At 35.1% G+C, this 16,302-nt stretch overlaps 1 protein-coding gene across 4 annotated transcripts in view; it reads right to left on the bottom strand.

Moving 5' to 3' along the window:
• Positions 1-16,302, bottom strand: part of LOC150094462 (hemocytin-like) — a 2,636,009-nt gene that overhangs the window by 2,596,466 nt on the left and 23,241 nt on the right. For all 4 annotated transcript variants that reach the window (XM_090412206.1, XM_090412207.1, XM_090412208.1 and 1 more), the window contains exon 3: positions 3,983-4,055. In XM_090412206.1, coding sequence (XP_090268332.1) covers positions 3,983-4,055 — 73 coding nt within the window. The remainder of the gene's footprint in view (positions 1-3,982; positions 4,056-16,302) is intronic.

The raw sequence follows: 16,302 nt of genomic DNA, 5'->3' as shown, positions 1-16,302 counted from the left end.
GTTGAAGCGCTCTTGCATAACCTGGATAAGAATTTTCCAATAGGAACTGAGAATATCGGCCCGTCTGCTAAAGGAATATTCAGCTGAATTGGCTAGGCCTTTCACACATTTGTATAACTTGAGTCTCAGCTCAGGAATGATACCACAGGAATGGAAGGAATGTACGATAGTTCCATTGCACAAGGGTCGTGCAGAAACTGATGTGTTCTTCAAAAAAAAAAAAAAAAAAAACCTTACTTCACTATCTCTGGTGTGGTAGTGAAGATTTTAGAGAAGTTGGTAAGAACTCGCATGCAGAAATCGGTAGACAAGCATTCTATACTCTGGGTTTACATGGGTTTACAAAAGGAAGGTCATGTTTTAGCAATTTGCTCATATTTTATAACAATGTTACGGCCGAGTTGGATAATGGGAATGGATACACTATGATAATGTTGGATTTTTCTAAGTCATTTGATAGGACACCACACGACAGGCTGTTGCGTAAACTACAGAATATGGGATTGGAATATAATCTATTGACTTGGATCAGGGGATGGTTGACAGACAGATATCAAAAAGTGGTGTACAGTGAGTGTGATTCTGCCAGATTTAAGGTAACCAGTGGTATACCTCAGGGTTCAGTCCTTTGGCATTATTGTTTAATCTATACATTAATGAGACAAGCAGGGTCTATCATCAGATGTGCAATTGTTTGCTGATGATGCGAAGATAGGCAGGGCAATCAGGGATGCTACTGATATTCAGCTATTACAAAATTATTTGAATAGACTGGGAATCTGGGCAAATGAAAATGGTTAACAGTTTAATGTTAGTAAGTGCAAAGTTATGCACTTTGGCGTGATTAGAGGTCCAGTGGCATATTATATTAGTGGGGATATGCTACAAGAAACTGAAGAGGCAAGGGATCTTGGTTTATTGGTGGATGAGAATTTAAAGTTCAAAGTCACATAGTAAAAGTTGCAAATACAACTCAGAAGATAATTGTTATGTTGAAGCGAACCTTGACATGTAAGGATAAGGAAATAATTTTGCCCCTTTATAAGACTTTGATAAGACCACACCTGGGTTACTGTGCGCAGATTTGGTCTCATGTAGCGATGGATGTAGCCTTTACACATCTTCTTTATCCAAGGGGATAAAGAAAATGTGGAAAGGGTACAAAGAAGAGTTACAAAGATTATATCCGGTTTATGGGATTTTAATGATGAGGACAGATTGCGAGTATGTGGATTGCTGACTCTGGTTAACAGGAGAATGAGTGGTGATATGATAGCGGTCTATAAACTTTTGAATGGGTCTTATAGCATTTCAAATGATGAAATGTTTCGTTATATTGAAGGCGGGGAGAAAACACGGGGGCATCCATGGAAGTTAAGGTTATTCTCAGTGAAGAAAAAGGTAAGCGCTAGATTTTTCTCCCAGAGAGCAGTGAGTGAGTGGAATAATTTGCCCTTAGTGGTAATGAGTGCATCTAGCATAAATAAATTTAAGGGAACGTATAATAGCTGAGTTGGGTAATTTACAACCTCCCTCGATGAGTCCTTGACTCCCTGGAGGTCTCAGATAATAATAATAATAATAATAATAATAATAATATATCTGCTAGCTCTTGTTCCTCATACTAGTGCGATTACGTCATAGGAACAAAGCTCTCATTACCAAAGCGGCATGTATATGCGTTATTGGGTCGCAAAAAGCAGTAACAAAATATTTCTGCAGTTGCAATCACTGTAATATCCATCCTGCGATGGAAACCCTGACTAATTTGGAGGTGACAATGTGATGGTATTGTAATGTTTTTCCTGGTATGGTCTTGGACTCTGTTTGTGGTGCCATTACGATTAATCACCAAGAGGTATCTAAACATTCTGGACAATGCATTGCTTCCTACTCTGTAGCGTTTCTATGGAACTGACCATTGTCTCTTGCAGCAAGACAATGCACCATGTTATTAGGCTGCTGCAATTGCCTGGTTTATGGACATGAATGTCATCACAGAGCTCTGATTTGAACCGTATTGAACAACTGTGGGATGAACTGGGCCTTGGGTGAGGTTAAGAGTCAACAGTCCAAGACCTCTTACATGCCTAGAGGAAGAATGGTCCAAAATTCCTATTGATCGCTATTGTACCTTAGTGGAAAGTGTTTCCAATGGGATTGCTGCAGTCATTGCAGGGTAAGGAAGTCCTACATCTTAGTAAACTTTTGTTCTTCATCCTATGGTGTCTGCTGACTTGTGTGTGTATATATATATACAGTATATATATATATATATATATATTCCAACATTTAAATAGGAGAACATTCAGGCAAATATCCAGAAAAGTGAAAGAACAATGAGTGGGTTCTCCACCATGTTGTTCAACAGTTTGTGGCTCAGGTTTTTTGTCCCATAACCTCAAGAAAATCGATTTTAGAATCGATGCTATTTCAGACATCAAAATATTGTGTTGAGATTAGGGACCACAGGATGGTTGCATGCAGTGAAGAGCTGTCTCTTCATTGCATACCACTTAAATTAGTGATAGCCTTGGGCAATCTCTGATTGCCTATCAGTGGAGACTGAACTGCCCAGTCAGTCTTCAAAAAGTTAGATAGGGTTAAAATGGCCTCACCACTATACTCTCTATAAGGGAATAAAAGTCATAGCTGATAGACCTGTCTTTATATGCGACTAAACGGCAACAATATAAAAATTTAAAAAATAAAGTGCCTCAATTCCCTGAAAATCTTTTGCTCATCCCTGGGGTCATTGGAATGTCTAGAATCATTTTCTAGAGGAATTTTTATGTCTTCTAGGCATAACATTCTTCCAGAAAAATGATACAGGAAGAATCGCTTTCTTAGATCGCCTGCACTCAGTCATGATTGATAAATAATATAATCAATAAGTAAACCGTTGTTTCCCTCTGGAAATGACGTTTGCATCCATAACACTAGACTATTCTAAGTTTGATTCCAGTTCACCGGCTCCTGACTTAGTCACTCTTTTAAAGGAGCAAGCGAGTTTTTTTCCCTAGAAAACTCGGTTTTATCGTCCAAGTTTTCATGATAAACTCAACAAATTGACCACAGAATGCACATTGTTTCAGACAATAATTTATTCAGTTTGTGACCAAGAGATTGCTGCACCTGTCTGCTTCTCGTCATTAGTTGCCGTTTGAAATTAATGATAGTCTTGGGCTATCTGATTGGCTACAATGGAGTTTGACCGACCCTCAGGCTACAAAATTTGATAGGACTGAAATGGCCTCGGCTACTCTCTATGTGGAATAAATAAAGGGCGTTGGCAGATTTTTTATTATAAATAAATGAAATAAAATTAGAAAAGAATTTACCCATAAAAAGGAATTTAGCATCTTTTCAGTAGAAATATTCCATATGAATATCATAAAGTATAATTGGAATGGCGTATCAAAGTCTAAATCAGTGATGAATTCAGAACTGTGAGCAAGAAGGTGTTTCTTCCCTCAGTCTGAAACTAAGGAAACTCATGAAAGCGCACATAGAAAATAACTGTAAATCGTGAGCTGTAGAGGGAAAATGCTTCTTTCTAACACTCACTCCTCTTGGAGAATTCTAAGTTCTTATGCTTAGTACTATTCAGCTAACGACCCTAAAATAGACGCATTCGCGTGTGTTTCATGATCCATGGTGTCCCAATTATTTATCCACGTTCCGAATCTGAGTCCTTTCCACTGGATGAAAATGTCATCTCATCCGCGCTTCTCTTGTCGATAATGATATTCTTAGTTACTAATTATTCTTACATAGCAATAAAACGTTTCCTACAACATTGTAACTAAAATAGTAAGCGCCTAAATACAATACTATATTTTATTATAATATAGTACTTGTTACAACAAGTGCTATATTATAGCAAAATACACCCAGGTCAGGGTTAAGCAGTAAAATTTAGTCTACAGAACTATATTTTGATTTTTCTTAATATTAATGTTATGAAACGTAACCTGCATACTTATTTGAATCGCTTCTATGGGCTGAACACATTAATTCTCCATTTTCTGGTGGAGGAGGCTCTTCGCATATTTCTAAAAGAGGAAATGAGAAATTATAATTACAAAAATGTTTTAAATAAGTATATTAAGCTAATTCATGGATAATAATGAATAGATAATACATATACAATAAGAAGAAATAATTTAAATTTAAAAACCATATGTTCCGTGATGAATATCTTTTCGCGTGTTCAGATTTGATTGTCGCATAAAGCAGGAATGGAATGGTGAATTCCAAAAGTGAATTCTTTTGAGCGCTCTCAGGCCATAAATCATATCATAAATCAGGAAATTCAGGAACATTTTAAACATGGCCATAAGGCACAGCACATGATATGTACTATACACGGTTGAAAGTCAACAATTTCCCAAAGTCTAAAATATTTAAATCATCAGTGCTGTTCACATTATGTTGATTATGAAAGGCTTCGTAGCATTTCTTTGAAAGTCTCCAAAATGTTTTCCAAAAGACTCTGTGTCTAGTATAAACTTCACCTGATCAGACTTTCAGAATAATGAAAATGAATGTAAGGCATATATGTTCAGATCATTGGATCTCTACAGTACAACTGGCCTTGCCGAAATAGGAACTATTTCAGGAAAAAGGGTCGTAAACTAAGGAATTTTATCTTTATTGGGAACTTGTTCAACAGCTTGTAGTTCGTTTGGAAATCAAACATTTTTAAAACCTACGAATAAGTTCTGAGAATCCTTTGATGCAATAAATAAATATTTTATTAATCTCTGTGAAATGCTGTTAATGAGAATTTCCAGATCTGTTAGGAAAATATCTATTGAGGAAAATGTAAGAAAAATATAGATTGAGAATGTTATCTTTAATACAGCGTATTAAAGGTATTATTCTCAATGGTTATCTTTCCTCTTAGAGAGTGTTCAGTAGAAGAGATCGATGCACATTCTGGATGCGGGTTTTGATAACTCCGATAATTTGAAATGAGTGATGCATGAGATCATAAAGAATCCATCTTCCAATGGACATAGGTTTCCTATAGAGAGCCGTCAGCTGCTTTATAAGTGTGCCAAGGAAAAGGACTTCATTATTTTCTTTTGTTAGCAGAAATATTGTCTCAAAAAAAGCTATTAATTTTAATTAAAACTAAATAAAATTCGACTGTAGAGTATGTCCAAATAGAATAAAAGTTGCCTCTAAATTCTTACCAAACCCTCTCAGTAATCTTAGAAAAATATCCCCATTATTTATGAGAAATACTTCAAATATTTCTCATTTGAAAGACATCACCTTCAGAGCTGTAATAGAAATGGCAGACATTCAACTTAAAAACGGAATAGTGAAACCAAATAGAAGAGCAAGGGACAGTAGTTTCATGAAATTATTTTATAATTATGTTGGCAAAAGAGGAGCTCTACGAGCAAGCTGAAAGGCATGACATGCCTTTCAGCTTGCTCGTAGAGCTTCTCTTTTACTAAGTAAACTTGAAAAGCAAATAAATTGGTGAAAATCGAAACAACGTCAAAGTTTACTATGACATCTGAACTGCAAAAGGGGACATTTTTCAATGCAGAAATGTCTCTGCTTTCATATTTCTGGTATCAATCACGATGATCCGAAGTATTCTTCATGATCTAGTGACTTTTTAATAATATTATCGAGAAGGGTATGTAAAAATTGAGAAAGCGTGTAAGCAGAACAGCCATCACCGCTACCGCGTTGGGGGTATCAATTTTATCTATTTCAGGGAATCCATATATTTTAGTCTATTGCATAAAAAAATGCATAAACATACATTCCATTGCGTCCAGTGATGGAATATATCGCATCTAAATTTTTACCAAACATTCTTAGTAATCTTACTTTATCTTCATTATTTCTGAAGAATACTCCAAATATCTCTCAATTAAAAAACATCACAGTCGGAGCTGTAAAAAAATTGCAGATATTCAACTTAAAAAACAGAATTTCACTTGGAAGAATTTGAACTTCGTGATTCTTGTAATAAGAATAGTTAACAACAGTTATAGTATTTGGCTTAAAATCACTGTTGTGACTGATATTTTCTTCTCTAAACTTCATGTGTTCTCTCTAATACAATATTTTGATCTGCCCTGATCTCCTGTAATGAGAACTGTTGCTGTTTAAAATTATCGGCGAAGCAGCTACGGCTATGATATTGGTGTATTATGTCTTAACTGCGTGTAATACCTCTGACCGGTTTTCATGTTTTTCAGGATCAAAAATGCCAGATTCCAGGATAAAATCCCCTTCACCTCCGTATGAGACCGGTTAACTTACCTTCAGCTGAAAAGACTTTATAGATGTTCTTTGCGTTTTAGGCGGCATTCGAACTTAGGTCTTTCCAACCAAAGGACATCGTCGACAGCGATTAAGTAACGAAGGCTCTGTAAGCAAGAGATAAGGAAATTCATTTGTTCCATGAAAATAAATGAAACAACCAATTCTGAACATTTTCCTTCTGATTTCAAAACTGTATTCTGTGAACTCGGTATATAAACAAAACAAAACGATACTATTCAGCTATTGAATTTACAAAGCGATGTCAGTTTCCCCAACATATGTCGCAGCTTTCTCTCATCGTACACATGCTAGCCACAGGACTTTTCATATACTTCAAAAATGTTTTACATGTCTTGCGTCCGTAGATAGGTACTGTGTAGTCCTGAGTAGAATATAGAGTGGAAAAACAACCACTTCAGCTGCATAAGGCGAGTTACGCCTTCAGCTGCATAAGGACATAGTTATTCCAGTTTATAGAAAAGACAATCTTAAAAAGGCAAATAAGATTGTAAAAATTATTGTGAAGTAAGACTTCTCAATAGTGATTGCAAAATATATCCAAAAAGTGTTTTGGATATATTTGGATATATATACCGAGGTGTGCGTGCGTGTGTGCGTGCGTGCGTGCGTGCGTGCGTGCGTGTGTGTGTGTGTGTGTGTGTGTGTGTGTGTGTGTGTGTGTGTGTGTGTGTGTGTGTGTGTGTGTGTGTGTGTGTGTGTGTGTGTGTGTGTGTGTGTGTGTGTGTGTTGTTCTTTACGAGTTTGCATGTTGGAAGGGATGAAAACCTGAGTTTTGAAGAGGAAAATTCTACCACGACTATGAGACTGGGTAACTCATCTTCAGAGATTCTTCGCTTCCTTGACTGATTCCCAATCCATGTCTTTCCAACTGATATATGATAGGTAAGGAAAAAAGGGAATCCACAAAGGCAGATCAGATGCAAACACGTTTGGCTGACATTACTATTCGGAAAGCACAATGAATTCAATAAACCAACACATGTAGTATTATAACTAAGATGAAAAGCCAAACGGCTATTTTTCTGGCGAGGATAAGGGGATAAAAATCCCTTATTGTTTTTCAGCCAGTAAGCGAAACTAAGATCGAAAACTACGATCTGAACGTTTCATGCCAACGAACTGTCGGCGGATCCAAGCGTAAGTGACCACTTGGTAGTGCCACACCAAGGCAACTCGTTGAAAAAGGTGGAGCAAGTTCCCTCACTATTCTTGATATTTTCTCATAATGTAAAAACACACACACTACCTAGGAGATGTAGTACTGCTTTAGATTATGAGGAGAGGTCACTACCCAGACCGGTTTCAACCTTTTTTGAGGTCTCATCAGTGAGTAGCTAGACCTAGAATATCAGAGTTTAAGTGAAAAGAACTCTTCTCACTTAAACTCTGATATTCTAGGTCTGATATTCTATCCTTTCAGCTATGAAAGGAGCAACTGTTGCTGGTGTTACTGCAGGTCTAGCAGAAATGGGAGAAATGACGGATGCAAGTTCTGCTGAATAACGCCTAAGGAAATATTTGTAGAAAAGACAACGCAAAAACTGACGGTCGGTGAAACGGTAGCTGAAGAAAGTGTGCAAGAATAATGTCGTCAGGTTACTTAGCTGCTCTTTTCTGAACAGCATCAAAAATGCATACAGAAGCCATAGAAGTAACACCAAAAATTTCAGAGCAGTGCAGTATATTCCAAGTTTGGTGCGATTTGTACTTATTAGCTAGAGAGTTGAAAACTGACGTCTTAAGCAAAAAACGTCTAACGTTGTTAGTCGAGGGTGTATAGAATGATGTGGCCATACCAGAAAAGACTAGGAATAAGTGTCAGTCCGAGAAGCTAAGTGGAAAGAACTAAAACTTTTTTGGTGTTTTGAAATCAATAAAGGTAACTAGGTTGTTGTCACTCCATCAGAGGATGGTATGGAGATCAGTGTTAAGGCCCTAATTGTAGATCAGCTTGAGGTTTGAGATTATTGGACAGATAAATACGGAAAAAATAGAACATCTTGTAATTAGTGCTCTCCATGCGAACACGAGTGACTACCACTTCAACAACGTATTCAGGAAGCAATAATCATTGCTTCCTGAATAAACCGCGATGAAAAGCATGCCAAAATAATAAACCGTGGCTGGTTTATTATTTTGGCATGCTTTTCATCTATTTCTATGTTAATTTTATTTTGAATATAAAATCGAGATGGTGCTCGCTCGAATATCAACCTCGTACTTTTATACAGAGTGATAGATTTATTTTATCTCTCGTTGTGTCTTTTCGATAGGCACGATCGCAATCTTTCATCAGTACCGAGGTGTGTGTGTGTGTGTGTGTGTGTGTGTGTGTGTGTGTGTGTGTGTGTGTGTGTGTGTGTGTGTGTGTGTGTGTGTGTGTGTGTGTGTGTGTGTGTGTGTGTGTGTGTGTGTGTGTGTGTGTGTGTGTGTGTGTGTGTGTGTGTGTGTGTGTGTGTGTGTGTGTGTGTGTGTGTGTGTGAAAACCTGAGTTTTGAAGAGAAAAATTCTACCACCACTATGAGACTGGGTAACTCATAACTCATCTTCAGAGATTCTTCGCTTCTTCGACTGATTCCCAATCTATGTCTTTCCAACCAAAGTCACTAATCGGAAGCAATCTGAGAAAAAATTTGCTTGCTTACAACAATAAAAAATAATTTTAAAAAAATGGAAAAAGTTTTTCCATAAAATTAGAAAATTTATGCAAAAAAAAAAGTTATCTAAAAATCTAAAATATCGAAAATACTTAAACTGAAATTTAAAAAATTGTTAATTTTTCATAAACCGTTAAACTAGAAACCTGTTTAAAGCTGAATAAGCATAACCATTAAGCATTTTATATTTATCAACAGCTACGAACTTTCTTTGTATAAGAAAACTCCTGGTAAAAGCACATGAAATCGGTATGGTAACCTCTTCAATATGATAAGGGACTGCTCAGGATTAAGGATGCAAACCCAAAGATTTTTGATTGTGGAGCAAGTGGTGTTAGTGACATGGATGTTAGTGAAAGTCATTAGTTACAGAATTTGCATCGTCTACTGTGAGACGTAACAGAGTACTTACTATGTTTCCGATTTCTCTGCAAGACTCCAATATTATCAGATATTTCCTAAAGCACTTTTTATCTATCAATCCACCTACATCTTAGTCTTCCTCTGGCTCTTTTTCCTGCCATCTTGGCAAAGACCACTTCATTTGCTAATCTTTCATCTCTTATTTTGTTTAAGTGACCTACTTGAGATCAGCTCTGCTCATATATTGCTGATAGCTAATTATTGCAAGTTTTTTCCTAATATCGTCATCTTTAGTAGTATCATGGTAGTATCATCATATGATAGTACCAATTGTGCATCTGTTTACTCCCATAATCTTTCTCAGAACTCCGATATCTGTGTCTCAAGTCTTCGATCAAGTGTTTTATTTTAAACCCAGCTCTCAGATCCATAAGTCAAAACTGGTCTGAACACTGTCTTGTATAGATAATTTCATATTTTCTAATTTCTCTCCTATACCGTATAAATTTTTGCAACTGATTTCCTACCCCACCAGCTTTACTAATTCTGTTGTCTATTTCTGTATTGAATTTGCCATCTTCATTAAAAATTGTGCCTAAATAGCTGAAATTACTTGTTTTACAGGTTCTCCATTCGGGATAAGTTGATGTTTTCAATGTTTCTGCCTATTTCCATTGTCTTTTTATTGCTTTGCTGATTTTCATAACAAATTTATTAGAACAGTAATTCTATTTAGTTAAGGAATCTTGTAGATTTGCACTGAATTTATTAAGAAATATCACATCAGCTGCATAAAGTAAAGATTCGAAATTAACATCTCCAATATACACCACAATAAACTCTCGATTGAACGGACTAATGGGGGCTAAGGGGTGTCCGTTAAATCGCAAATTTTTTAAAATAAAAATATCTGTAACATTATACTGCAATTTTATCAATATTAGCACTGTAATAACAAAAAAATTGTTTTACACATAATTTTAAATAAGTTAATGTGAAGTTTAATGTTCGATGTTGAGGCGCTTGGTTTAAGTAATCCTGCTTTGAAAAAACTATTAAGTCTTTTTTTTTTTTAACTTTGAATTCTGCTGTTTCGTTATAATTAACACCCTAAAATTACGAAACTGTGTGTAATAAAACTGCCGCAGAAAGTCACGCCACGTAACAAAAGAACCAAATACAGTGCGATTGGTGTGATCACGTCCTACACATTCGCCGAACATGTTTTATGAGTAGTGACTCATTTATGTCGGCTAAATTACTACAGAGTTTTTCCAACATATGATGGCCTATCCGCCAAATTTTTTAAAAAATAACAGGAAATTAATAACAAAAAATAACCTGTTAATTTAATTACAAGCAAATCTTGGTTAAAAGCATTTTAAAATTAATAGGGTGTTAATTTTCACACATGACATACGGACCGGAAATTTTGTCTGTTAAATGCGAAGTCCGTTAAATCAAGTGTTTACTGCACTTGGAAAGATGTCAACGGATATCATAGTGTGCAAACAGCGGAATCAATTTTTTTCAGGGTTTGCCACTAAATCTTCAAGATTTGGTTCTTGAATGATGTTTGTGCCTTTATTCTACAGTTCGTCTGGAAGCTGCTCCACTTTGATTCGTTTTAAAACTTTCTTACACACTTTTCTTTAGAATTTGAAATTTAGTTTTTATCCCGCTCAAAGTAAATTATTACTTCCAATTTCAAATCATCTATATACTCTTGTCCTGAACCAGTGGAAATACATCTTTTTCTTATTTCTTGTCTTCTCTCTGTGAATTTTTGCACATTATATTTTTATGTTGGAACAATGTTATTAGTAACAAGTACTCGGTGTCCTGAACAGAAATCCAGCAGGTGTTACCATTATTATTAGGTTTGCTCTTTCTCCAAATTGTCCTAAAATATTTCTATATGTCTGGTAATCATTTCCTACTCTTCTGTTTAGATATTCGACACGGAGCAAATTTTTCCTTTACGTTATGTCAGCTGCCTTCTCTAGTGTCTCGAAAAATTTCTTCGTTTCTTCCTTAGTATAACCTTCTGTGTAAAAAATGGTACAAATAAGTCTCATTGGCCAATTCCTCATTCTGATATTTGCTTCCATTATTCTATTTGTTATTGCTTGCTATTCAAGAAACTTATTCTCATATTTAGTGTTGAATACTACAGCTACTCCCTTTTCCTGATTGTTATTGCTTGAATATAATATTTTGTATTTCTCACCTGTTTTTGTACTATTTGCTTTAGTCACACCTACTATATCGATCTGCTAATTTTCCAATTCTTCTGCTATTTCCATTTCTTTTTCAAAGTTGCTTCTTATGTTGATAGTACCACTCCAGTACCAATATAGTAATTGTTAAATATTTAATTATAGAAAACAGGTGAGTTTTCTATAATATAAATGATAATATCTCATTCTGAAAAGTAATTATTCTTGAATTAAGAAGAATGAAATAATGATTCTTAAATGACTCGTACTATACTGTATTACTGTGTAAGGTAGATTTTTAACTGAAACCAGTGAAGAAAATGACTGACACCATTACCACAACAACTGAACCCACAGATTTAACATTAGATTAGCATTAACATTTACAGATAACATCAGATTATGTTTGAAAGAAGTCCTCCATTAATAAACAGTCTCTAAAACTATAATTGGTATAACAATGAAATTCGTTGTACTGCAGGGTATTTGTACCTTTGGGAAAGAAACTATAGCAGGCTCATATTTTTTCCCATCAATACAATTCGTCTAGGACAAACGTGCGATATAGTGAGATCTTCATTGTGGATACCTTTGTGAACTTTCGATTAACGTGTCATAATTTATAACTCATTTATGAGACCTTCCTTTATAGTCGAAGCATTTCTATTGGTTGACTATATTTAGAGACCTAAATACCAAATTTTATTAAACTTCACTCATCCAGAACCTAATTATCAATATTAATTCGAATTATTTTGACAACAAACTCATCAGATTGAAACAAACATCCCAACACTATACTAAACAGGTCAGTGTTTTTTTGTTTTGTTTTTTTAAATTCTTAAGCTCGCTGCCAGAAGCATAATATGGGAAAGTCAAATTGTGATCCCTCGTGGTCTACAACCTAAAAGTTAGACTACAACCAGTGGTTAAATTCAGCCGGGGTCCGTCCCCGGAATTTTTTTTATGCACAAGGCGCGGACCCGGAGTATTTTTCTGTTTTGTGACTTTTCTCCCTTTACGGTATTTATGTCTACATTATTGTTTATTATTCAACAATTGTTTACAGTTTTGAATGTGTATATAAATTCAATATCAACAGTCTCCTGATTCGTGTAATAAAATTATGTAGGCCTACTATTTCAACTATGGATAAGTACATTGATACCATCTTTAAACGGAAAAATAGCTCGGATGACAGTGATAATGCAAAACGAGTTTTTAATGACAGTTTGTGTGTAGTTTCTGAAGAGAAAGAAGTCTGTAACGATTCCACAGAAACACAGGATTCCCATCAGTTGCAATGCGATAATATTAATACGTTGAACGAAAGGAAAGACTAGTCGACTTGCTGGACACTCGGCAGCATTCGAGAGTATTCACTTAGCATCAGAGTGGATAAATGGATTAATACCTATTTAAGGGGAAGGGTCTAAACAATGCCATCAAAACTAACTTAGAAAGAAAATTTACGAACATAGAGATATCAAATCTCACAAAAGTGCAGAAGGAATTATTAGAAGTAAAAGTGAGAATTCATTGCGACACATTGTAGAGCAGAACTCTTTAGTTCACGAAATCACGTGCCGTGTGTTTGTCACTGCGTATCATATTGCAAAGTATAATCGTCCTTTTATTCATCATCCGAAATTAATTGATCTTCAGATTCTTAATAGGCTAGATGTGGGGCGTGGTTTCACGATCATTATGATCATAAAAGCACGTGCATTTATGATATTTACTTTAAGGGCCCTAGAGCTTATTCGTTTAGAATTTAGCCACTGACTACAGCAAACAAATACCTCGTGAAACGTTCAAAAACCACACCGAACAGAGAGTTTAAAAACAAAGAAACAAACGAACAAAAACTTATTACCATCAACTCACAATAGGTGAGCCAAGTGTTCAATGATTATCCTATATTCAGCAATTTCGATGCATATCCGATAAAAGAAAAAAAAAAAAGGACCACAGGTTCAATTAATCCCTCGCGCCGAAACAGTTAACACTCCCTTAATATGTAACTATTAATTTCGTTTTGGGTATATTATGAACTTTGATTGACCTGTTAACCAGATGCTCAATATGCATTTAAAATTTATAAAAACTTTTACATAATTTATATATTCTATTTATTGTATGAAGTGCGCCATTAATGTGTAATCTACACCTTAATGTGTAAACTCTATATCCAATACATAATAATTTAGCCGATTGAAGGAAGTCAAGAATTGTTAGAGTTGGTGACACTGGATTAATGTGGAAGAGTAAACTAGGATCTGTAGAAAGCAGTAGTTGGTTAAATTAACGTTCAGAAACCAAATACTATGGGAAAAAAATAGCATTTCGAATTGAAGTCAAAACTCAGTCTCAGTGGTACAGAAGCATTGATATTAAATGTTTCACTCGCCATAGATGATTTCACGCAGCATGCAATGCCTTCATCTAATATTTTCAGCGAAATTTTTTCATGCGTCCATGAATCATCTTAAAATACGTTTAATGGTAGTTCTGATGAAATAAAGTTCTGCAAGTAGATAATAATAATAATAATAATAATAATTTTATAATTTTTAATTAAAATTTATGATTACATATTTAAATTACATGTGATACATACATTGCCTACATACATACATTACATACATTTGATTAGATATGATATACATTACATGCAGTACAGTAACGAGGGTATTAAGCGCCTGTGGCAAGTGTCTAACTTGCGCCCCCCACAACCCCAAAATGACAAAAATTTTGAAAAATTTAAATGTCACAAGTTAAATTTTATTAAATGCAATATGTTACATACTTATTACTATTAATCCGATCAAAATGAGTTGCAGTGTGTGTAATGCAGAATTTGTGTGTCTAAAGCAGCGTATTGCCGAAATTTAAACATACAATATGAAGTAACGGACTTTTATATCTATTTATTTATTTTTATTTTTTACGTTTTGCGCTGCAAATCTACGTGGCGCCTCTTTCGCCACGCCCTCGTTACGGCACTGATTACATATATTTGATTACATATGATACATACATAACATTACGTGCATTTGATTCCATATGATTCATACATTATATTACATTACATGCATTTGATTACATATGATACATAAATTGATTATATATATTTTTAATTCAATCCTTTTTTTTTATTATTAAAATGATGATTACATATTTACAACAGATTTGATTCTGTTTTTTTAACAATGAAATTCGTACAGATTTTTTCTTTCTTTTATTTTTTCCCCTGTATAATGTATTCATAATAATAATAGAGTATTTATTCATTTAACAATGAGTGATATATATTTACAATTATGATTTTAATATATTTAAGCGCTGTAACTACAACACTTAAATGTGATATATCGATTCCCCCCCCCCCTTTTTATCGATCTTGGATGAGATATAATTTCTCAGCTTTCATCCTCGCAGCTTATGTGTTAAGCTTATCTGAGGATGACACCAGTTAGTTATTATTTATTGATTTGTTTGCTGTGTTCGGAAGTAGGCTGATGTTTAATAGGTTTGGTTTCCACCACAGCCGTTGATTGAAAAATTCGTGCACGCGCGCGCGCGCACACACACACACACACACACACACACACACACACACACACACACACACACACACACACACACACACACACACACACACACACACACACACACACACACACACACACACACACACACACGATAACTTGGAATGTCTTGATGCATCGCTGAACTAGAAGCCTGAACTAACATATTGTTTCATTAAGTTAGCAAGGTCTCTACGGTGGGTGTTTCTTGTTCATAGTATCTCCTTAGGGCTCTTTTCAGGCTATTGTAGTTTATAAGGTTCATGTATTGAAAAGGTAATTTATTTAGCATGTCTGGGATGTAGAAGCTTCGTGTAGCCTTTCCGTAGTGATTATTATATTTATATGTGATATAGTTAGATGTCTGAGGTCTTGTTATACGGTGTGTATTTCTGACTGTCCTGTAGTTGGCATCGAAATAAAGTTTTAGCATAGCTGCATAGTGACATAAGTGTTTTGCAGTTAGTATTATGTGTTCTGAATTGGAGTGTATATGAAGTCGTTATTGTCTCTTTGTTCCAAAAAGATCAGTTTTATCATTCTGTACTGTAACGACATTAATCTATTTAGTTGGTAAGGTGCACAGAATGCAAATATTGTTATAGCGTATCTTAGTATATTTTGGTGCATGGGACCTATGACTTTTAACCTGTAGAGTTCGCCACTTATTGTTCGGAGTTTGTTGTGTAGATGGTTTATATGGCTATTCCAGTTCATATCAGCATCGAAGTAAATTCCAAGGTATCGTATTGTTTCAACCAGAGTAATTGTAGTAGTTTTACTGTTCTGTGTGTTTTTTATGTTAGAAAGTGGATTTTGGACGGTTATATATTTGTTATCAACTACTCGAGTCAGTGGATTTCTGAATATCATTAATTTTGACTTATCTGAGTTTAGGTGTATGGAGTTTTTGGTGAGCCAGTCTATGAGTATATTTATGTCATGTTGCATATTTGTTTGAGCTATGCTTGCGTTATTATGGATGGATATTATAGCTGTATTGTCTGCGTATTGGAAGATCTTATCTTTGAAAGATAGCTGATTAATATCGTACGTATAAATGTTGAATAGAGTTGGGGAGAGTACAGCTGCCTGTGGCACTCCACAGGTTACTGATAACTCTCTACTTCGGTTTGACCCAATACGTGTGATATG

The sequence above is a fragment of the Typopeltis vanoorti genome, chromosome 22 (assembly GCF_054136105.1).
Source record: "Typopeltis vanoorti isolate ZY-2024b chromosome 22, IOZ_Tvanoo_1.0, whole genome shotgun sequence".
NCBI lineage: Eukaryota > Metazoa > Arthropoda > Arachnida > Uropygi > Thelyphonidae > Typopeltis > Typopeltis vanoorti.
This window is presented reverse-complemented; position numbering and strand designations above follow the sequence as displayed.